The following is a 24,352-nucleotide window of genomic DNA, read 5'->3' on the forward strand; positions in this document are numbered from 1 at the left end:
TGCTCTCATTGACATGCTCTTTACTACAGTCTTACAAAGCAATTTATTCGTGGACATTGTTGACATGTGCATTGTGATATGTTCACACAAATCATGGCACATTAGCCAAGCTGTGCAGATATGTTTTATAGATGGGATGTACAGTAATGCATGCTCTATATGCATGCTCTATTGAATCTCGCTACCATGAATTTCTGTGGTGCATGTCTTGCTCTTTCATCAGCTTGTCAGATGAGAAGAGCAGCTGGTAAATAACAGTCTCCAGAAACTCACCAGGATATAGTGTAAAAAGAAAAGGAGTACTTGTGGCACCTTAGAGACTAACCAATTTATTTGAGCATGAGCTTTCGTGAGCTACAGCTCACTTCATCGGATGCATACCGTGGAAACTGCAGCAGACTTTATATACACACAGAGATCATGAAACAATACCTCCTCCCACCCCACTGTCCTGCTGGTAATAGCTTATCTAAAGTGATCATCAAGTTGGGCCATTTCCAGCACAAATCCAGGTTTTCTCACCCTCCACCCCCCACAAACTCACTCTCCTGCTGGTAATAGCAGCATAATATTAATAATAGCTGGTAATAATAGCATAGGCTATTACCAGCAGGAGAGTGAGTTTGTGTGTGGGGGGGGGTGGAGGGTGAGAAAACCTGAATTTGTGCTGGAAATGGCCCAACTTGATGATCACTTTAGATAAGCTATTACCAGCAGGACAATGGGGTGGGAGGAGGTATTGTTTCATGATCTCTGTGTGTGTATAAAGTCTGCTGCAGTTTCCACGGTATGCATCCGATGAAGTGAGCTGTAGCTCACGAAAGCTCATGCTCAAATAAACTGGTTAGTCTCTAAGGTGCCACAAGTACTCCCTTTTCTTTTTGCGAATACAGACTAACACGGCTGTTACTCTGAAACAGGATATAGTGTGAGGCTGTGGTTTCTCCGGTAGCAACAGTTAAGGTTGCAAAAGGTTTTCATTATCATCCCATGTTTTCTTTTGCTCATATCTTTCCCCAGAATTCTCATTCTGGACTGAAAGTTTCCATGCTTGGTATATGTTCGACGGTGATTACTTAAAATAAGAGGTTTCAGAGTAGCAGCCATGTTAGTCTGTATTCGCAAAAAGAAAAGGAGTACTTGTGGCACCTTAGAGACTAACACATTTATTTGAGCATAAGCTTTCATGAGCTACAGCTCACTTCATCGGATGCGTGTGAGCTGTAGCTCACGAAAGCTTATGCTCAAATAAATTTGTTCGTCTCTTTGGTGCCACAAGTACTCCTTTTCTTTTTACTTAAAATAAGTTTCATGTAAATTCTTTCAGTCATGTTTGGGTTATGTGTCTCTGAAAGAAAAATTCCCACTTTAAGAACATTCAGGAAACTGTCTTTCCACTGCTGATCTTTTAAAAGTAGTCTTCCTCAAGGAAGGAGTTGTTAAGTCAGAAAAAGAATTGGGTGGAAAATAACAAAATCAGTTCATGTGGATTGAGCACAGTAGGAATTTTGCACTGCTTGCAAAATGCATATGTAAATGTTTGCTGGATACAAGTACTCACTTTGGTTTTTGTCAGATATAAAATGGCTTATAACTTTTGGGAAAATATTAATAATAATCATGTTTATTATGGTAGTGCCTGAGGGCCAAACAATAATGGGGCCTCGTGCTAGGTACTATACAAACAAAAGTAGGATTGTATCCGTTTGGGATTGAAACTTCACGTTTTTGGAAACAAAGGAAATAGATTTTGGCATTTTGAATTACGGGACAAAATTGCAACTTTTTTACTTTCAACTCAGAAATTATCAGTTACAAACTCTATGCAAGGCATGTTATATCATGTTATATTTAGTTATATCAAAGGGAAAGAGACCTGGGAGAAGTTTGATATAAATTGGCCACATAATTGAAAAATATTTTTTCTGGTTAGCAATTGCTGCAGTTGCCAGAGGGACATTACATGAGTGTGAACGGGAAGGAGATGGTCTCTCTGCTAAGCTGTGGTCCATGTGGGATGTGGAAATGTGGCACAGTTAACATTGCTTTTAAAATGCTTAACTTTTGCATTTTTCACTCTTTAGTGATTTTAACTGTGCAATCCTAATATTACATTAGTGGAGATTTTGCATTTAGTAAGTAGTAGAGATGTTAGCAAGTGTTTAAGGCCCCATTTCAGGAAAGCAATTAAGCATGTGCTTAAATTCATCCCTATTCAGGTTAGCACTCAAGTACCTGCTTAACGTTAAGCATGTACTTAAATTCCATTGACCTCAGTCGGACTTGTACATGTGTTTAAGAGCTGTCCTGAATTAGGGACTAAGTATGTAGAGAAATGAGTAAACTCTAATAGGTTTGTTTAATTCCTTTTAGTGTATACAGTGGAGGAATTATTCTGTCATCACTGAACAGGCAACACATGCACTGTCCTCCTTCTTGGGTAAGTTTGCTTGTCCACTAGACGTACATTTATTTAAGCTAATATTGATGGGTAGTTCTGTAAGATGGATGGCTCTGTTTTCATAGTTTGACAGTGAAATTTTAAAAATAAACTTAAACTGTGCTCTGAAGACCAATTTTATCGTGACTTGTCCGGTGTAGAGTTTGTTCATGATGGGACGGACTGCACCAGATCAAAAAGCATATGGTGCATGTTTGCAGGGTTCTGCTAGCATATTTTGTTCATGTAGATGCATTAAAGCAAACCTGAACAAAGGCAAAGTCACAGCTCTGAAAGCTTGTAGCAAGAACTTGCTCACCACCATTATTGTTTATATGGCCATTGTTACTGGTGATATCCTTTCAAACAAGTGTTTTATGATGTTTTATGATATGGCAGTCATATTTGGGAGGTTCCTTTACCTTTTGATCTGTGGACTTCATATATGATTCCCATTGGCATTGCAAAGGTTGGAGTCATTTGTGTCCCAAGTCATGCCATTTCATTTCATGATCCAGAATGTTAGAGTGAATTTCCATATTTAGTACATTCAGACTCCTTTGAACATAGTAGAAGCCCAACTAGAGAAGCCTAGAGGATCTCACATGTCTATGCTAAGCAAATAGGATCTCAGTTTATAAGGTCTCTTCAAAATGAACACCTCACTCCAGTTCCTCGTAGACATAGTAGATTGTGTAGAACTCAGTTTATGTGCCTTGGAAGGGCGACACTGAGCTATTGGCGCTTTGGTTTCAAGTGTGGTGTTCTAGGTATTTTTAATCTGAAGTTTAGACAACTAAACCATCAAGTAGCAGGGCCTGTGGATTAAAAAGTAACCCAAAGACATTTGCAAAGGAGTAATTCACAAATTAGCTCTATTTGATTTATTTTTCCCTGTTGTTCAGGTGGGAATGAAGTGTGGCATAGTCATTAAAAATGCCATAAAAATCTGATTCCATTCTGAGCATAGTCACCCCTTTACCTATTCTAAAACGTCACCTTCAATTTCACTAGGGGGCAGTCTTTCATATTAAAAATATTTGGACTGCCACACAGATCACCATTAACAAGATTACATTTCTGTTAGAGAGATAAATATTGATGTAAACATAATTCTTAATTTGGTGTTCTGCAGAGTACAAAGTTTAGGATCTGGGATATATCACTCATACTGTGTGTGGGAGGTACTAGTGGTCTATCAGCTAACTATCACACTTCCTTAACTATGGATTTAATTACCTAAATAATATGCTTTTATCAGTGTAGTTACAGTATGGATTGGCATGACCCCATACATGTGTTCCCTTGAGAGCTGTTATAGTTCCTTTAGTATTTTTTAATGCTCCCATCACCATTTCTTTAAAAAAAAATCCTCTTTAAATATAGAGCACCAAAAACCACCCCCATTAACTCTGGGGTTCTAATCCCAGCACTGACTCCCTCTATGATCATGGACAAATCATTTAATATCTCTTCTTCAGATTCCCATCTATAATATGCAGGGTAATAATTCCTACCTTACAAAGAGTTTGTGAGAATGAATGAATGAATGGGCATAAAGTGCTTTGAAATTGAAAAGTGTTTATATTAAGTGTTAAGTATTATTAAAGTGTTGAGAAAAGTGGCAGAAGCCAGGAAAATCAAATGTAAGACAGATGGTTAACTCTCACCAGTGAGGGGTGTGATTTTGTTTTTTGTTCTGATAATACTTTAAATTAAAGGCAAGTAATCTGCTTTAGCTTTGAATTTCCTAGCTATTAGAATCATAGAGTCATAGAATATCAGGGTTGGAAGGGACCTCAGGAGGTCATCTAGTCCAACCCCCTTCTCAAAGCAGGACCAATCCCCAATTTTTGCCCCAGATCCCTAAATGGCCCCCTCAAGGATTGAACTCGCAACCCTGCGTTTGAGCATTGAGGCCAATGCTCAAACCACTGAGCTATCCCTCATAAGATGAGCCTTATTCGCATGTAGGAGTCATGGCTTGGCTGTGAATATACTCTATGACTTACTGATGTTGATTTAAAAAAAAAATTCAGAGCCACCCAGTTTAATTTGATGCAGTTTCTGAATAATTCACATTGGATCATACCCAGATTGAGTAGTCTTACTTAAATAAATGGCACTTACTTCATATACCAGACCAATGGCTGTATAGCATAAATCTCAATTTCAGTGCATTGCTTTACTGTAACTGTAAATTCCCTCTCCAGTTTCAGTAATATTCATTAGTTGTTGTTTAGCCGTTTTCATCTACAGACCTCAAAGCACTTTACAAAGATGGGCCAGTATTTTTATTTCCTTTTACAGATGAGGAAATTGAAGTACAGAAAGAGATAGTGAATTGGCCTAATTCATACAATAGGTCAGTGATAAAGCTGGAAACAGAACCCAATTCTTCCCTGTCCACTGGGCCACACTACTTTATAGTGCCTTCAGAGCCTCTTAAGAAGTAGTCGTTATCTGGATTACACAGAGGGTGATAATGCCAACCTGAGAGGTTATGTGACTTGTCCATGGTCACTGAGGACACCTGTCTCTGAACTTACCATGGAATTCATATCTCCTGGCTCCAGATCCTTTGCTTTAGCCAGCAGATCATTCTTTGCTGTATGCCTTAAAGACTTCTGTCATGCGCTGTGAACTCCTAAAATGCTATAGGGCTGTAATTTTATTTTTGGGATGCAGAATAATTTTTAAAGATGAAGTACTGCCCACTCTATCCCCTCCCCTCTCCTGCTTTCCCCAGGTTTTCTCTGGTAAGAATGGGAGGCCTCTAGTGGACCCATTCTCTCCCTCTAGTACTGCTCCATAATCATTGTAGGCAGAGCGTGCAGCAAGTTGGAGGGGAGGGGAGACAGAGAACTTACTGCCAACATGTCCTCCCTACTTCCACTGATCAGATGGTGGCAGTGAGAGGAAAGCAGGAGCTGAGCCCTGGTGTGAGTGACTACTGAACTGTAGGAAGGATGGGGTCTTGAGCCCCTTGCACAAACCTCCAGGTAGTTGATTGGCATGAGCCAAGAACTGATGGAACTGTATCCCTGTTCAGCAGGGACTCAAATGGCCAGCTCTGCAAAAGGGAATTCTCCTACTCAGGGCAATGGAAGATCATGGCCAGGGCTTTAAAAGCATTTGATTTCTGCAATTGTGTTAAAGGCTTGGGCTTCTGAACTCATAAACAGCTTCTTAGCTTTGTTTCAGAGGTGGCTGCTTTTCAGTGAGAGGCAAAATGAATAATGTATATATTGTTCTGAAATGCTTTGGGATTTTCCAGAATGAAAGGTAGTGTCAGCGTGTAAATGTTAGATGATATTATCACAATCATCACTGTATCTTCATCTTCTAAAAAAATTTTTTTTGTGCCAGAAGAGCAAAGGTGAAATGGAATAAGCACACATTTTCCAGATAGGATTCTGAGGTGACATTTTTATAGCAATTCTCACTTAGGGGATGAGAAGGGGGTGGTTTTAACTCTTTCTGAAGGGCTTTGCCCTCATTATTCCCATCAGTGATAACAGAATTTGAATGACAAAAACTTGTATCCCAAAAATTCTCCCCTTACTTATATACTATGCCAAGTCACACTTTCTCATCCTCTCCCTACTTTACCACACACACAAGGTGGGCATTGTGGAACAAAATTTGGAGTATGGTTCTCCATATAAGCTGGTGAAGGGAAGCCCCAGATGCTTGTATGAAATACTTTTCTCTGCTGTCAAGTACTGTCTCCTACAACTTTTTTCTCACAGTTCAGTTCCACAAACTAACTGGAAAGGCTAGTTTAGTTTTATGGCACAGTTTATATTTTGGTTTGCATCTTACTTTGAAGGCTCATCTGAGTAGTATAATGACATGTTTGCATGTGTCAGCCAATCACTTAACAATGACCTATGGGTGTTAAATGTCATTAATACACGCCAGCATCCTCTTTGCTTGAGGGCTGTAATCAGTTCCAGGTACCATCTGATTTTTATTTAAAACACACTGCTGCAGTCCTTAGTCCGATCTACAGTTACATTTCAGTATTGTGCTTAGAATGTTCTGCCAAGTTCTTCTAATTTTTTAGTGTACACCAGCAATGGTGCAACTGGTTAGGATCTAGAGACCAATGGGGGTGTTTCTGGTGGAGTTCCGAGGACGGAGTAAAGCTGGTAACTTCTTGAGCACCTCTTTAAAGTTACTGGGAGAATCAGTGCCTAAGGACTTTAAGTCTCATGTATTTTTTGTTGGTTTCAGTATACGCTGCATGTTAAGATTCTGTGCTGATGTGGGCAGGCAGTGGCAGCCACTGCACAAAGTTTTATACATATATAAGAACGTATGTCTGAAAAGAAAGTGTTAAAAGCTATTTGGAATAAGATAGGGCCTGTGCTAGTAAAAGGGGAGAAAGTCAGGAGAGGAAGAGAGGGATTGGCTGTCGGTTAGAAGAAAACATGGACTTTATGTCAATCCTTCATCTGGATTAGTGCAGGAAAATGGCAGGGTTCAATGTGATAATGCCAATGGAGTGAGCTGCTTTCTTGTCACCAGCAATGCTCCTTTGGAGCGAGATCTAACCCCCACAATGAGTAGAGAGGAGCTGTTTAGATAAGAGCTGAATGGTTTTGGCAGGCTGACATGGAATAGATTAAATACGAGAGTAAATAGCTCTAAACAGAGCAAATGCAAAACTTTTGGGAAATACTCAAAGAAAGTAAAATGAAGAAATAATTTTGTGTACAGTGTCCAGAGTGATTTTAAAACCCACTTGTTCCCTGTCCAAATAAATGCTTATTTCAGCCAAACAGAACTCTTTCTCCATGATTTATTATACCAGTTAAGATATAAGCCCTGTGTGTAGAGCTGTCAATTTAACAGAACAGCTTTCTTTCTCCTTTCAGATTTAAGCCACATGTTGTTGTATCAACAGAGTCTTTGTCTCTGCTCAGTTATGAGTTACCACTGTTTTTTAAAAGCAAAAATATGTGATTTTTTTAATAGTCCATTTAGGGATGTAAAAGGTTAACCGGTAAGCATTAGGCTTACTGGTTAACTGGCCTTAACTGTTAACCATGGCGATCCCCTGCCGGCAGCAGACTGCAGCCCGGCCACGCCGGGCCAGCAGGAGGGATCCTGGCCACACCAGGCTGGCAGGCGGCCAGCCAGAGCAGCCCTGGCCGCGTGGGCGGGTCCAGAGGGCCTCAGCCCCGGCTACGTCGGGCTGGTCAGTGGGATCCCAATGCTGGTGGAACCCAAGCCCCAGCCGGGCTGGAGGGGGCTCGAGCTCTGGCCGTGCTGTGCTGGCTGGCTGGAGAAACCCCAGCGACAGCCCACGCTGTGCCAGGCCTGACGGAGCTACCTCAGTTAGTGGTTAACTGGTTAAACAATATAATTTTAATCATTTAACTGGTTAATTTAAACCGATATTTAGATCCCTAGTCCCATTACAGAAGCCAAAGGTGAGCTATTTGGAGGTGAATACCCAATTGTGACTGTTTAAATAATGTGAAGGTTGTGATGCAAAGTCAAAGAAGGGCTTTCCAGCTTCTACTCCCTTCACCATTGTGATGGAAGATCCAACAATGTGATGTGAGGACACACTGTTATCCTTAGCCTAGAATTTTCTAGCTTTTCCCAGCTTGTGCAGTGATATTAAGCATAGCCTTTTCTACTTAAATCTAATTTCCTTCCTATTAAAAATGGACCTGTAGAAGCTTATAATTCACATTTCCTTCCTTCCTACTTGCCCGCAGAGAGTGGAACAGTCCTTTTTGCAGCCCTCCTGCTTTCCCAGAAGAGGAAAATTTATCGATTGGTATTACGGATGTTGTTCTTTCTTGAGTAAATATATATTTAATTAGCAAAGGTGCAGCTTCTTAAGACATCTGTATATAGGTGCAAAACTGAAAATTAGAGCTGGTCCAATAGAGTAAAACAGTACTCTAAATTAGCTGTGCCTAACAATTTGAAACCTAGAACTGGCCTTTCTCTCCAGCAGTCCAAGAGGTCACCTGACCATTCCCCTATATCGGAGTAGCATGGAGAAGGAGTTCAGAAGCCCTGCTTCTCCTCTTTCTTCCCCCTCTCCTCCCCAAGCTGCCAGCTTGATGGGGTGGATGCAGCCAAAGAAGGAACAGATGCAGTTTCTGTCTCGGCGGTTCTAGTTTGTGCTGTACTGTTGTCAGCCCTCAGCACCTCCTTTGGTTCTTCCTCTGATGTCAGTGCAGTGGATGCTGCTTAAAGTGTTGAGATAGTTGTGTGTGGTGATGTGTAGAGAGGCCAGAATGAATATGAGTCCCAACCCACAAGGAGTCCCTCTGGTGTTTAAAGAGTCTGCACTACGGTCCAGTTCCATATGGAAGGGTTATTCTAAAGAGGCCAAGAAAACAGCCTCCTTGGGGATTAGACAATCCATGGCAGGAAAAGAAAGAAGCTGTTGTCCATCTACCTAAAATCAAATGCATGAATTGCAGGCCTGGCAAAATGCACTGTTATCCTGGAAGGGGACATCTTCCCAAAGATCAGACAAACTGTGGGGTGGAAGGCTCTTGAGGAAGAATACTGATCTGGAGAAAGGGGTAAACAGTGAGATGGCAAAGTTTGCAGATGATACTAAACTGCTCAAGATAGTTAAGATGAAAGCAGACTGTGAAGAACTTCAAAAAGATCTCACAAAACTAAGTGATTGGGCAACAAAATGGCAAATGAAATGTAATGTGGATAAATGTAAAGTAATGCACTGGAAAAAATAACCCCAATTATACATACAATATGATGGGGGCTAATTTAGCTACAACAAATCAGGAGAAAGATCATCGTGGATAGTTCTCTGAAATCGTCCATGCAGTGAGCAGTGGTAGTCAAAAAAGCAAACGGGGATGTTAGAAATCATTAAAAAGGGGATAGAGAATAAGACGGAGAATATCTTATTGCTCTTATATAAATCCATGGTATGCCCACATCTTGAATACTGTGTACAGATGTGGGTCCCCTCATTTCAAAAAAGATATACTGGCATTAGAAAAGGTTCAAAAAAGGGCAACTAAAATGATTAGGGGTTTGGAATGGGTCCCATATGAGGAGAGATTAAAGAGGCTAGGACTTTTCAGCTTGGAAAAGAGGAGACTAAGGGGGGATATGATAGAGGTCTATAAAATCATGAGTCGTGTGGAAAAAGTGAATAAGGAAAAGTTATTTACTTGTTCCCATAATCTAAGAACGAGGGGCCACCAAATGAAATTAATGGGCAGCAGGTTTAAAACAAATAAAACCAAGTTCTTCTTCACTCAGCGCACAGTCAACCTGTGGAACTCCTTGCCTGAGGAGGTTGTGAAGGCTAGGACTATAACAGGGTTTAAAAGAGAACTGGATAAATTCATGGAGGTTAAGTCCATTAATGGCTATTAGCCAGGATGGGTAAGGAATGGTGTCCCTAGCCTCTGTTTGCCCAGAGGGTGGAGATGGAAGGTAGGAGAGAGATCACTTGATCATTACCTGTTAGGTTAACTTCCTCTGGGGCATCTGGCATTGGCCGCTGTCGGCAGACAGGATACTGGGCTGGATGGACCTTTGGTCTGACCCAGTATGGCCATTCTTATGTTCTTGGCAGCAAGCATGCAGATGTTAGTCACAGAACTTACATGGTCCAATAATGTTCAGAGGACTGTTAAAAATACACAAACAAGTGAAGTCTGTGCAAAAGGAAGCCAGTTCCTTCATTTCCGAGACATCGCTGAACACTGTCAAGTTCTCTGAATGAGCCAACGTGCAAATGCTTCTTGCACAGACCAACTCCTTGACTTTAAGGTCAGAAGGGTCCATTATGATCATCTAGTCTGACCTCCTGCACAACGCAGGCCACCGAATCTCACCCACCCACTCCTGTAACAAACCCCGACCTATGTCTGAGCTACTGAAGTCCTCAACTCGTGGTTTAAAAACTTCAAGGAGCAGAGAATCCTCCAGCAAGTGACCCATGCCCCATGTTACAGAGGAAGGTGAAAACCCCCCAGGGTCTCTACCAATCTTCCCTGGAGGAAAATTCCTTCCCGACCCCAAATATAGCAATCTGCTAAACCCTGAGCATGTGGGCAAGATTCACCAGCCAGACACTCAGGAAAGAATTCTCTGTAGTAACACAGATCTCACCCTATCTAGTGTCCCATCACAGGCCATTGGGCATATTTACTGCTAATAGTCAAAGATCAATTAAGTGCCAAAATTAGGCTATCCCATCATACCATCACCTCCATAAACTTATCAAGCTTAGTCTTGAAGCCAGATATGTCTTTTGCCTCCATTGCTCCCCTTGGAAGGCTATTCCAGAGCTTCACTCTTCTGATGGTTAGAAACCTTGGTCTAATTTCAAGTCTAAATTTCCTGATGGCCAGTTTATATCCATTTGTTCTTGTGTCCACATTTGTACTGAGTTTAAATAATTCCCCTCCCTTGCTGGTACTTATCCATATGATATATTTTAGAGAGCAATCATCATCTCCCCTCAGCCTTCTTTTGGTTAGGCTAAACAAGCCAAGCTCCTTGAGTATCCTTTCATAAGACAGGTTTTCCATTCCTCAGATCATCTAGTAGCCCTTCTCTGTACCTGTTCCAGTTTGAATTCATCCTTCTTAAACATGGGAGACCAGAACTGCACACAATATTCCAGACAAGGTCTCACCAGTGCCTTGTATAACAGTACTAACACCTCCTTATCTTTACTGGAAATACCTCGCCTGATGCATCCCAAGACCGCATTAGCTTTTTTCACAGCCATATCACATTGGCGGCTCATACTCATCCTGTGATCAACCAGTACTCCGAGGTCCTTCTCCTCCTCTGTTACTTCCAAGTGATGCGTCCCCAGTTTATAACAAACATTCTTGTTATTAATCCCTAAATGAATGACCTTGCACTTCTCACTATTAAATTTCATCCTATTACTATTACTCCAGTTAACAAGGTCATCCAGATCCTCCTGTATGATATCCCTGTCCTTCTCTAAATTGGCAGTACCTCCCAGCTTTGTATAATCCGCAAACTTTATTAGCGCACACCCACTTTTTGTGCCGAGGTCAGTAATAAAAAGATTAAATAAGATTGGTCCCAAAACCGATCCCTGAGGAACTCCACTGGTAACCTCCCTCCAGCCTGACAGTTCACCTTTCAGTGTGACCCGTTGTAGTCTCCCCTTTAACCAGTTCCTTATCCACCTTTCAATGTTCATATTGATCCCCATTGTTTCCAATTTCATAGAATATCAGGGTTGGAAGGGACCTCAGGAGGTCATCTAGTCCAACCCCCTGCTCAAAGCAGGACCGATCCCCAACTAAATCATCCCAGCCAGGGCTTTCTCAAGCCTGACCTTAAAAACTTCTAAGGAAGGAGATTCCACCACTTCCCTAGGTAACGCATTCCAGTGCTTCACCACCCTCCTAGGGAAAAAGTTTTTCCTAATATCCAACCTAAACCTCCCCCACTGCAACTTGAGACCATTACTCCTTGTTCTGTCATCTGTTACCACTGAGAACAGTCTAGATCCATCCTCTTTGGAACCCCGTTTCAGGTAGTTGAAAGCAGCTATCAAATCCCCCCCTCATTCTTCTCTTCCACAGACTAAACAATCCCAGTTCCCTCAGCCTCTCCTCAGAAGTCATGTGTTCCAGACCCCTAATCATTTTTGTTGCCCTCCACTGGACTCTTTCCAATTTTTCCACATCCTTCTTGTAGTGTGGGGCCCAAAACTGGACAGAGTACTCCAGATGAGGCCTCACCAATGTTGAATAGAGGGAACGATCACGTCCCTCGATCTGCTGGCAATGCCCCTACTTATACATCGCAAAATGCCGTTGGCCTTCTTGGCAACAAGGGTGCACTGTTGACTCATATCCAGCTTCTCGTCCACTGTAACCCCTAGATCCTTTTCTGCAGAACTGCCGCCTAGCCATTCGGTCCCTAGTCTGTAGCGGTGCATGGGATTCTTCCATCCTAAGTGCAGAACTCTGCACTTGTCCTTGTTGAACCTCATCAGACTTCTTTTGCCCAGTTCTCTAATTTGTCTAGGGCCCTAGGGTATCCTATGCCTACCCTCCAGCGTATCTACCTCTCCTCACAGTTTAATATCATCTGCAAACTTGCTGAGGGTGCAATCCACTCCATCCTCCAGATCATTTATGAAAATATTGAACAAAACCAGCCCGAGGACCGACCCTTGGGGCACTCTACTTGATACCGGCTGCCAACTAGACCTGGAGCCATTGATCAGTACCCGTTGAGCCTGACAATCTAGCCAGCTTTTTATCCACCTTATAGTCCATTCATCCAGGTCATACTTCTTTATCTTGCTGGCAAGAATACTGTGGGAGACAGTGTCAAAAGGTTTGCTAAAGTCAAGGAACAACATGTCCGCTGCTTTCCCCTCATCCACAGAGCCAGTTATCTCGTCATAAAAGCCAATTAGATTAGTCAGGCATGACTTGCCCTTGTTGAATCCATGCTGACTGTTCCTGATCACTTTCCTCTCCTCTAAGTGCTTCAGAATTGATTCTTTGAGGACCTGCTCCATGATTTTTCCAGGGATTGAGGTGAGGCTGACTGGCCTGTAGTTGCCAGGATCCTCCTCCTTCCCTTTTTTAAAGATGGGCACTACATTAGTCTTTTTCCAGTCGTCCGGGACCTCCCCCGATCGCCATGAGTTTTCAAAGATAATGGCCAATGGCTCTGCAATCACATCCACCAACTCCTTTAGCACTCTCTGATGCAGCGCATCCGGCCCCATGGACTTGTACTCGTCCAGTTTTTCTAGGTAGTCCCGAACCACTTCTTTCTCCACAGAAGGCTGGTCACCTCCTCCCCCTGCTGTGCTGCCTGCACAGTGCAGCAGTCTGGGAGCTGACCTTGTTTGTGAAGACAGAGGCAAAAAAAGCATTGAGTACGTTAGCTTTTTCCACATCCTCTGTCACTAGGTTGCCTCCCTCATTCAGTAAGGGGCCCACACTTTCCTTGACTTTCTTCTTGTTGTTAACATACGTGAAGAAACCCTTCTTGTTACTCTTAACATCTCTTGCTAGCTGCACCTCCAGGTGTGATTTGGCCTTCCTGATTTCACTCCTGCATGACCGAGGAATATTTTTATACTCCTCCCTGGTCTTTTGTCCAATCTTCCACTTCTTGTTAGCTGCTTTTTTGCGTTTAATATCAGCAAGGATTTCACTGTTAAGCCAAGCTGGTCGCCTGCCATATTTACTATTCTTTCTACACATCGGGATGGTTTGTCCCAGTAACCTCAATAAGGATTCTTTAAAATACATCGAGCTCTCCTGGACTCCTTTCCCCCTCATGTTATTCTCCCAGGGGATCCTGCCCATCCATTCCATGAGGTTGTCAAAATCTGCTTTTCTGAAGTCCAGGGTCCGTATTCTGCTACTCTCCTTTCTTCCTTGTGTCAGGATCCTGAACTTGACCATCTCATGGTCACTGCCTCCCAGGTTCCCATCCACTTTTGCTTCCTCTACTAATTCTTCCCCATTTCTGAGCAGCAGGTCAAGAAGAGCTCTGCCCCTAGTTGGTTCCTCCAGCACTTGCATGAGGAAATTGTCCCCTACATTTTTCCAAATTTTCCATGTTTTGACATCACCCTTGTTGCTCACACTTCTAAGCTTAATCCAGAGACAATTAGCTAATAATACCCCATGTGGAACTGTATCAGATGCCTTACTGAAATGAAGGTAAATTAGATCCACTGCATTTCCTTTGTCTAAAAAATCTGTTACCTTCTCAAAGAAGGAGATCAGGTTGGTTTGGCACGATCTACCTTTTGTAAAACCATGTTGTATTTTGTGCCAATTACCATTGACCTCAATGTCCTTAACTACTTTCTCCTTCAAAATTTTTTCCAAGACCTTACATACTACAGATGTCAAACTAACAGGCCTGTAGTTACCCAAATCACTTTTCTTTCCTTTTTTAAAAATAGGAACTATGTTAGCAATTCTCCAGTCATACGGTACAACCCCTGAGTTTACAGATTCATTACAAATTCTTGCTAATGGGCTTGCAATTTCATGTGCCAGTTTCTTTAATATTCTTGGATGAAGATTATCCAGGCCCCCTGATTTAGTCCCAGTAAGCTGCTCGAGTTTGGCTTCCACCTTGGATGTGGTAATATCTACCTCCGTATCCTCATTCCCATTTGTCATCCTACCGTTATCCCTAAGCTCCTCACTAGCCTCATTAAAGACTGAGGCAAAGTATTTGTTTAGATATTGGGCCAAGCCTAAATTATCCTTAACCTCCAATCAATCCTCAGTGTTTAGTGGACCCACTTCTTTCTTATATGGCTATAGAACCTCCCAAAGCCCTCCTTATAGCACCACTGCCTGAGCCATCTGTTGATCATCATAATCTTGTCATAATGTTGTTGCCCTTCTCTAGGAACAGGCAGAATCCCACTGATGATCACCTGTGCCTCGATTTCCTTAAGTGTGTTCCCCAGTCTGGCATAGTCTCCCTTGATACATTCCAGCGAGAATCTAGCCGTATCATTTGTTCCCAAATGATGGACAATCAGTGGATTCTTTTCCGATCCTGTTAGGATCTTCTTCAGCCTCAGATCCACATCCCGTAGCTTGGCACCCAGCAGATAGCACACCCTTCTGTTCTCTAGATCAGCTCTGGTTACAGGCTTGTCTGTTCTTCTCAGTAAGGAGTCCTCAATCACTTAGACCTGCCTTTTCTTGGTGATGGTGCGATTCTCCGGTCTATTCCCTGTTCCGTCTGGCTGCAGTTGAAGATTGAAAGGCAGAAAGCCATGGTTGCCTGTTTTGTTTCTTTCCTTGCAGATTGGCCTCCCATCTCTGCCCAGACGCCTTTCCCATGGGTGAAGTATGCCTTTCAAAAAAGTAATAAAATACTAAATTTTGGAAAAGTGCTCTCTTCAAACTCACCTGACTTTTCATCGTCTTCCTTATTTAGATCCCTTCTTAACCAAACTACCCCTCCAAACGTTGTGTGAGTGCTGGATATTAAGATTAAATTCATCCACTTACGAGCTGGTCACTATTGTTATATGGACATTATTATCTTTCTTCAAACAAATAAAAAATTACATCTCCCCAGAGCAGCAATAAATGCAATGCTCCGTGCGACTGTCATGCAATAATTACTATCTGTCCCATAGTCAAACCCACAGCACTACCCTATGTTGCTGTGTTACCTCCTGAACAATTCCATTGAAAATGCTTCCCTTCCTGCTTCAGGGTCTGTCCTAATGCCTAATTGCTTTCACTATCAGGAAGTGTTTCCTAAAGTCTAAACCTAAATTTCTCCCTTACTTTCTTTGGGGCTAGGCTGTTACTTCCTACACCAGTACATTCAGATAATGTGAATAATCCACATTCCTTTCTTCTTATAATTTTATGAACCTGACTATCACAGCTCAGGGAAACTGCACCTGTATTCCCGCATCCATGGTCCAGCCTGGGTACTGACTCTAGGCTCCTGGCTCCTCAGCCATCACCTCTCATGGGCGGAGACAAGTTTTTCCAGGTTGCACAGTTCCCTGCCTACACTGTGCGTTCCTCAGCAAGACTGAGTGCCTAAACAGGCCAGCATCTCTGTTTTGCTTTCTCTTCTAAGGCTATGAACTTGGTAATTGCCCATACTTCTAAGTTACCACACAGCTTTTTCTAAGCAACCACATTTATTAAAGTAAAAGCACCACAGAAAAATATTCAGAATAAAAAAATGTTTAGTACATGCATTCTAATAAATTTACCAGAGCTCACCCCTCATCTACACAAGGGCCCTGGTTGGCGTCATCCTTCCAACTTTGGACAGGTGGGTCTGTCTGTTTGCTGGATCAGAAAGAAGGCCCTTAGTCAGTTTAAACTCAGGCTGTTTATCCAAAAGTCCTTTGTCTGTTAGCCTCTGGAAAATACATTTTGAACTAGTTTAGGCGAGACCCCCCCGGCACGTAGTACCTCTCTGGAGGTGTTACTGTACAACGTGATTGAATTAGCCTAATGTTTCCCCACTGCTCTTAGTTCCTGGAGGGGCTTTGATTATCTTCCCCCATGGAATTGCATACAATGTCTGGTCTATAGTGATACATAAATGTAATAAATTAAAATCTCCCAGCGATAGTGCCAGTAATTACTATACCTTTCACACTAATGTCTTTATTCTTCACCAGGGGCATGATTCCCTTTGCTGCTTTAAAAACCTGTTTATAATATATCCTTCAAACACATTTTGTAGAGAGGTTAGGAATGAAGTGATGATTATCTTTCACCAACATTGTTCTCTGGCAGTGGTTCTCAAACTGTGGGTCGGGACCCCAAAGTGGGTCAAAACCCCATTTTAATGGGGTCGCCAGGGCTGGCATTAAACATGCTGGGGCCCTGGGTGGGGGAGCCCAAACCTGCCACACACTGCCTGGGGTGGCAGGGCTCAGGCTTCGGGGGCCTGAGTGGGGGGCTTCGGGGGCCCCCCACTCAGGTTCGTGCAGTAATTTTTGTTGTCACAACGGGGTCGGGGTGCAATGAAGTTTGAGAACCGCTGTTCTAAAGGATAGTTGACAGGATTAACTGTTAAAAGTTTATGGCAGGGGTCCCCAACGCGGTGTCCGCGGGCGCAATGATAAGGGATTAGTTCTATTTAAAACTTGCACATTTGTTCTTGAAGGATCCAAAGAAACCAATTTTCTGCATTTCTTGAGTTAAGCACACATTGTTTCTGTCTTATTGCTTAATCATTCTTGGCAATGTTTACATTTTACTGTGGAAGATTTATCTGTTTTCATACTTCTGTCCATTTAATCTTTTGTTCTCTTCTACTTCCTTCAACTTGAAGCATGTTGAATCAGCTAAATCAATACCTTGATGGTTGGTAATAACTAAAGAGTAATCATCCATTTGCAATAGTGATTGATGACTTTCAGGTTTTCTACAGAATGAGTAACAATCATTTAGTGAATTCGATACTGTGAAGACTGAAGATAGGAAAAAAACGCTTCCTCAGCTCTCGTCCCCTAAAGCCCCTACTCTACTTGCGCTATATTGATGACATCTTCATCATCTGGACCCATGGAAAAGAAGCCCTTGAGGAATTCCACCATGATTTCAACAATTTCCATCCCACCACCAACCTCAGCCTGGTCCAGTCCACACAAGAGATCCACTTCCTGGACACTACAGTGCTAATAAACAATGGTCACATAAACACCACCCTATACCGGAAACCTACTGACCGCTATTCCTACCTGCATGCCTCCAGCTTTCACCCTGACCACACCACACGATCCATCGTCTACAGCCAAGCTCTGCGATACAACCGCATTTGCTCCAACCCCTCAGACAGAGACAAACACCTTCAAGATCTCTGTCAAGCTTTCTTACAACTACAATACCCACCTGCGGAAGTAAAGAAACAGATTGATAGAGCCAGAAGAGTTCCCAGAAGTTACCTACTACAGGACAGGCCTAACAAAGAAAATAACAGAACGCCACTAGCCGTCACCTTCAGCCCCCAACTAAAACCCCTCCAACGCATTATTAAGGATCTACAACCTATCCTAAAGGATGACCCAACACTCTCACAAATCTTGGGAGACAGGCCAGTCCTTGCCTACAGACAGCCCCGCAACCTGAAGCAAATACTCACCAACAACCACATACCACACAACAGAACCACTAACCCAGGAACTTATCCTTGCAACAAAGCCCGTTGCCAATTGTGCCCACATATCTATTCAGGGGACACCATCACAGGGCCTAATCACATCAGCCACACTATCAGAGGCTCGTTCACCTGCACATCCACCAATGTGATTTATGCCATCATGTGCCAGCAATGCCCCTCTGCCATGTACATTGGTCAAACTGGACAGTCTCTACGTAAAAGAATAAATGGACACAAATCAGATGTCAAGAATTATAACATTCATAAACCAGTCGGAGAACACTTCAATCTCTCTGGTCACGCAATCACAGACATGAAGGTCGCTATCTTAAAACAAAAAAACTTCAAATCCAGACTCCAGCGAGAAACTGCTGAATTGGAATTCATTTGCAAATTGGATACTATTAATTTAGGCTTAAATAGAGACTGGGAGTGGCTAAGTCATTATGCAAGGTAGCCTATTTCCTCTTGTTTTTTCCTACCCCCCCCCCCAGATGTTCTGATTTAACTTGGTTTTAAACTTGGAGAATGGTCAGTTTGGATGAGCTATTACCAGCAGGAGAGTGAGTTTGTGTGTGTATGGGGGTGGGTTTTGGAGGGGGGTGAGGGAGTGAGAGAACCTGGATTTGTGCAGGAAATGGCCTAACTTCATTATCATGCACATTGTGTAAAGAGTTGTCACTTTGGATGGGCTATCACCAGCAGGAGAGTGAATTTGTGTGGGGGGGTGGAGGGTGAGAAAACCTGGATTTGTGCTGGAAATGGCCTAACCTGAAGATTACTTTAGATAAGCTATTACCAGCAGGACAGTGGGGTGGGAGGAGGTATTGTTTCATATTCTCTGTGTATATATAAAGTCTGCTGCAGTTTCCACGGTATGCATCTGATGAAGTGAGCTGTAGCTCACGAAAGCTCATGCTCAAATAAATTGGTTAGTCTCTAAGGTGCCACAAGTACTCCTTTTCTTTTTGCAAACCTAGCCAGTTTCTAGACAGCCTTATTATAATATGTCTAGCATAATTTCCAGAAGTTTCTGGATTCTAGCAAACTAAACCCACTGAGAGTTCATGACTCCACCCCACTTTCCTTTTCAACATCCATTGACAGTTGATTCCTCCCATTACACCTGCCCTTGTTTCCTGTGATATTCGTGTCTTTTCCTCTAGGCTTCTAAACCATTCTCTATAGTAATTTTGTAATTGATTCTTAAGAGAGACAAAAATATTGATGATCTTATTCCTTGTAACTTTTTAGAATATAGTTTTCACATCTTGAAATTAGACCCTAAAGTTTTTGGTATTACAGTTCTTTCAAATATATATTAACTTCTTGTTACGATTTCAGAGTTATACAGAAGTTCAAAAAATGGGGGAAGAAAAAAAAAAAACCATTGGGTTGATTTTTCTCAAACCCGGACAAAAAGGTGAAGAGTTTCTTTCTCTTGTGCAGTGATTTGCTAGTAGAAGTTGTGATAAATGAAGTGGGGGGTACCTCCCTTTTATGGACAGCCAGCCAGTCGCTCTAAAATCCCTCTTAGCCCTGGTCTACATTGGGGGGAGAGGGATGATCGATCTAAATTATGCAACTTCAGCTAGGTGAATAATGTAGCTGAAGTCCACATACTTAGATTGACTTACCGTGGTGTCTTCACCATGGTGAGTCGACTGCTGCCGCTCCCCCGTCGACTCTGCCTGCGCCTCTCACAGTGCTGGAGCACAGGAGTTGACGGGAGAGCGCTTGGGGGTCAATTTATTGTGTCTAGACTAAATCGATCCCTGCTGGATCGATCGGTGCCCACTGATCCGGCGGGTAGTGAAGACATACCCTTGGTAGCTGTTCTCTAATTGCTCTACTTGTAAAGGGTTAAAAAGTCCCACTGCTATGCATAGGTAAAAGGAAGTGAGTGGGCACCTGGACAAAAGAGCCAATGGGAAGGCTAGAGCTTTTTAAAATTGAAAAACAACTCCCCCTTTGTCTGTTGTTCTTCTGGGGAGAGGCAGACAGGGCAGAGCTATGCTGTAAGACGCTTGGGCCAGGTATGAAAAAATCATCAGTATCATACCTAGAAACTACTCATTTGGAAACTCAGATATATAAGTAGATCAGGAAATGTCTAGGAAGATGTGATTAGGTTTATCCCTTTTATTTCTTTATGGCATGTGGATTCCTCTGTGCAAACCCCAAGTGCTTTCTGTTTTGCTTGTAACCTTGAAGCTGGACCTCAAGAAAGCTATTCTTGGTGCTTAATCCTTGTAGTGCTCTTTTAAAATCGAGCAATAGCCTGAGTTCCCAGATGTATTTTCTCCCTTTTTTTTTTAAATAAAATTTACCTTTTTTAAGAACACAATTGGATTTTTGTGTCTTAAGAGGTTTGTGCACATGTTGTTTAATTAGCGGGTGGCAACAGCTGATTTCCATTTTTTTTTCTTTCTCAGCTCTTCCCCGGGGTGTGTGTGTGTGTGTGTGAGAAAGGGCTTGAGGGTACCCCACAGGAAGGAATTCCCAAGCGTGCCTTCCTGGGCTCTCAAGGGGTTCTGCGCTTGGGTGGTGGCAGCATCTACCAATCCTAGGTCAGAGAAAAGCTGTAACCTTGGGAGTTTAATACAAGCTTGGAGTGGCCAGTATTAATTTTTAGAATCCTTGCGGGCCCCCACCTTCTGCACTTGAAGTGCTAGAGTGGGGAATTAGCCATGACAGAAGTGCTAAGGTATGTTTGCTATAAATCCTATTTGTTCTGGGATACTACATTTATGACCATGGGATAGTGAAAAGAAACTAGAAAACCTGATGAAAAAGTTTATGAAGTGAGAAGTTATCTAAGGAATACATCCTTTATCTAAGGAATACATGGCCATTATCTTTGAAAACTTGTGGCGAACGAGGGAAGTCCCAGATGACTGGAAAAAGGCTAATGTAGTGCCAATCTTTTAAAAAGGGAAGAAGGAGGATCCTGGGAACTACAGGCCAGTCAGCCTCACCTCAGTCCCTGGAAAAATCATGGAGCAGGTCCTCAAAGAATCAATCCTGAAGCACTTACACGAGAGGAAAGTGATCAGGAACAGTCAGCATGGATTCACCAAGGGAAAGTCATGCCTGACTAATCTAATTGCCTTCTATGACGAGATAACTGACTCTGTGGATGAAGGGAAAGCAGTGAATGTATTGTTTCTTGACTTGAGCAAAGCTTTTGACACAGTCTCCCACAGTATTCTTGTCAGCAAGTTAAAGAAGTATGGGCTGGATGAATGCACTATAAGGTGGGTAGAAAGTTGGCTAGATTGTCGGGCTCAACAGGTACTGATCAATGGCTCCATGTCTAGTTGGCAGCCGGTGTCAAGTGGAGTGCCCCAGGGGTTGGTCCTGGGGCCGGTTTTGTTCAATATCTTCATAAATGATCTGGAGGATGGTGTGGATTGCACTCTCAGCAAATTTGCGGATGATACTAAACTAGGAGGAGTGGTAGATACGCTGGAGGGCAGTGATGGGATACAGAGGGCCCTAGACAAATTGGAGGATTGGGCCAAAAGAAATCTGATGAGGTTCAATAAGGATAAGTGCAGGGTCCTGCACTTAGGACGGAAGAACCCAATGCACCGCTACAGACTAGAGACCGAATGGCTAGGCAGCAGTTCTGCGGAAAAGGACCTAGGGGTGACAGTGGATGAGAAGCTGGATATGAGTCAGCAGTGTGCCCTTGTTGCCAAGAAGGCCAATGGCATTTTGGGATGTATAAGTAGGGGCATAGCGAGCAGATCGAGGGACGTGATCGTCCCCCTCTATTCGACATTGGTGATGCCTCATCTGGAGTACTGTGTCCAGTTTTGGGCCCCACACTACAAGAAGGATGTGGATAAATTGGAAAGAGTCCAGCGAAGGGCAACAAAAATGATTAGGGGTCTGGAACACATGAGTTCTGAGGAGAGGCTGAGGGAACTGGGATTGTTTAGTCTGCAGAAGAGAAGAATGAGGTGGGATTTGATAGCTGCTTTCAACTACCTGAGAGGTGGTTCCAGAGAGGATGGTTCTAGACTATTCTCAGTGGTAGAAGAGGACAGGACAAGGAGTAATGGTCTCAAGTTGCAGTGGGGGAGGTTTAGATTGGATATTAGGAAAAGCTTTTTCACTAGGAGGGTGGTGAAACACTGGAATGCGTTACACTAGGGAGGTGGTAGAATCTCCTTCTTTAGAAGTTTTTAAGGTCAGGCTTGAGAGAGCCCTGGGTGGGATGATTTAATTGGGGATTGGTCCTGCTTTGAGCAGGGGGTAGGACTAGATGACCTCCTGAGGTCCCTTCCAACCCTGATATTTTATGATTCTATGACTCTATGATCCCGGATTTTTTCAGATATAGCTGGTAGTTTATTTTATGATTTTAATGTATAGCCAAGGTTTTTCCTTTGTGCAAAATTTTGCTTTACCTGAATTTTTCCATCATATATGCTGGATGGAGTTTGTGTTTCATTTTTTAGTTTACATGTACTTTGCTATTTCTTACCTGCCATAATACAGCCATCATCTTTCAAAAGCTCCCTCCCTAACGAAAAGGACAAATGGACTTTGTTTATAAGCTAAATAAGCAACTTTTGCTGACAGTCTTTGTGTAGAACACTGAATTGCTATACATTTAGCCTACTCTATTGTATTTGACTGTAGAATACTTGGACAGAAAATGGAGACATTTCCTAAACATTTCCATATGTTGACAATCATATCTTTGTCCACCTAACATAGTTTGTAACAAGAGTTTTAAAGTTCTTTAAGATCATGTTTTGATGTGTCAGTAAAGGGCTAGCACAGTAATGTACACAGGCTAAAAAATGTCTGTCTCTCCTTTGGTCCTAAGAAAGCTGTGTCATATTCCACTAGGTTCTAAGTAATCTAGAACTTTGTCTCCATGGATTTGGTGGCCAATGAGTTGATCCCTCCAGGATACCTAGTTGAACAAGTTCCTAATAACATTTGAACATTAAAGAAGATTTAAGAATGTTAGCAAATTTTCCATTTGTAAGTGAGTTGTTTGTTAGAAGTGCAAAGAACAATCTAAGCTTTGCCAAATCTATGCTAAGAGTATGCAGCCCAGCTGGCCTCAGACACAATGTGTTGTCAATGTTGTTTTTATTTAGGGCAGATGAAAAGGCTGGTATGCTGATAGAGACATAATGGGGTGTGTGATATGTCCCTTCTGTGTAAACTTTGCATCCTATAAATGGTCCTATACAGCTGGGACTCTTTCATACCATGGTTTTTAGTATGTATTTTTAAACTGGAGATACTGGGTTTGGGAAGCTGTGCTGTATTAGTTTAGTTACTGTGAAAGTAGAGTACCTTATTAAACTACATTTGCAGCCTTCAAGATGCAGTAGACTTAGGAAATAATGGGTAATTACTTATCCATGTCATAGCTTAAGATGATAAATTAGGTTGACCCTTAGACCGTGGAAATCTGTTTTGCAGATCCTAAAGAATTATTGCTAAACATATTTTGAGGTTTGTTTTAAGTCGTGATAGGATGACCACATTTTCATAAAAAAGAAACTTTTCACAGGGTGGGGAGGGAGGAAGTGAATGCATGGTATGGCTTTGGTGGACATCAACTGGAGTGAATGAAGTGTGGGTGACAGAGAGGGGTGTTGACACCTCCTTTTCAACAGCAAAGTCACCACTCTCCTTTCACTCAGAATATATGACTGTATCCTACACTATTCCAACCATTTCTTCCACCAGTGGAGTGAACCATTCATTAGTGTAGATAGGGCTTGAAGACCCTGCTGTGATGTTAAGCATAATCTCATCTGAATAGATTTATAGAGTAGTTAACACTGTGGCACCTGCAATTGCCTTGTTTAAGTGGTGGCCACCTGTGGAGCTGAACAGAGTAGAAACAATGGGGAAAGAAAAAACGAGGAATCCTTGTGGCACCTTAGAGACTAACAAATTTATTTGGGGATAAAACCCACTTCATCAGATGCATGGAGTGAAAAATACAGTAAGCGGTATATATATATATGTTACAGCACATGAAAAGATGGGAGTTGCCTTACCAAGTGGGGGTCAGTGCTGACGAGGCCAATTCAGTCAAGGTGGAAGTGGTCTATTCTCAACAGTTGACAAGAAGGGGTAAATATCAACACAGGGAAAATTACTTTTTGTAGTGCAAACGAGGCCAATTCAATCAAGGTGGATGTCACCCGTTCCCAACAGTTGACAAGAAGGTGTGAGTATCGATACACCTTCTTTTCAACTGTTGGGAATGGA

General features: G+C 42.4%; 1 protein-coding gene across 11 annotated transcripts in view; it reads left to right on the forward strand.

Moving 5' to 3' along the window:
- Positions 1-24,352, forward strand: part of EXD3 (exonuclease 3'-5' domain containing 3) — a 556,345-nt gene that overhangs the window by 2,806 nt on the left and 529,187 nt on the right. For all 11 annotated transcript variants that reach the window (XM_077836023.1, XM_077836024.1, XM_077836021.1 and 8 more), the window contains exon 2: positions 2,374-2,440. Coding sequence is in view for 7 of the 11 variants with exons in the window: in XM_077836030.1 (XP_077692156.1) it covers positions 2,374-2,440 (67 nt within the window). In the remaining 4 variants the exon portion in view is untranslated. The remainder of the gene's footprint in view (positions 1-2,373; positions 2,441-24,352) is intronic.

The sequence above is a fragment of the Eretmochelys imbricata genome, chromosome 16 (genome assembly GCF_965152235.1).
Source record: "Eretmochelys imbricata isolate rEreImb1 chromosome 16, rEreImb1.hap1, whole genome shotgun sequence".
NCBI classification, from domain to species: domain Eukaryota; kingdom Metazoa; phylum Chordata; order Testudines; family Cheloniidae; genus Eretmochelys; species Eretmochelys imbricata.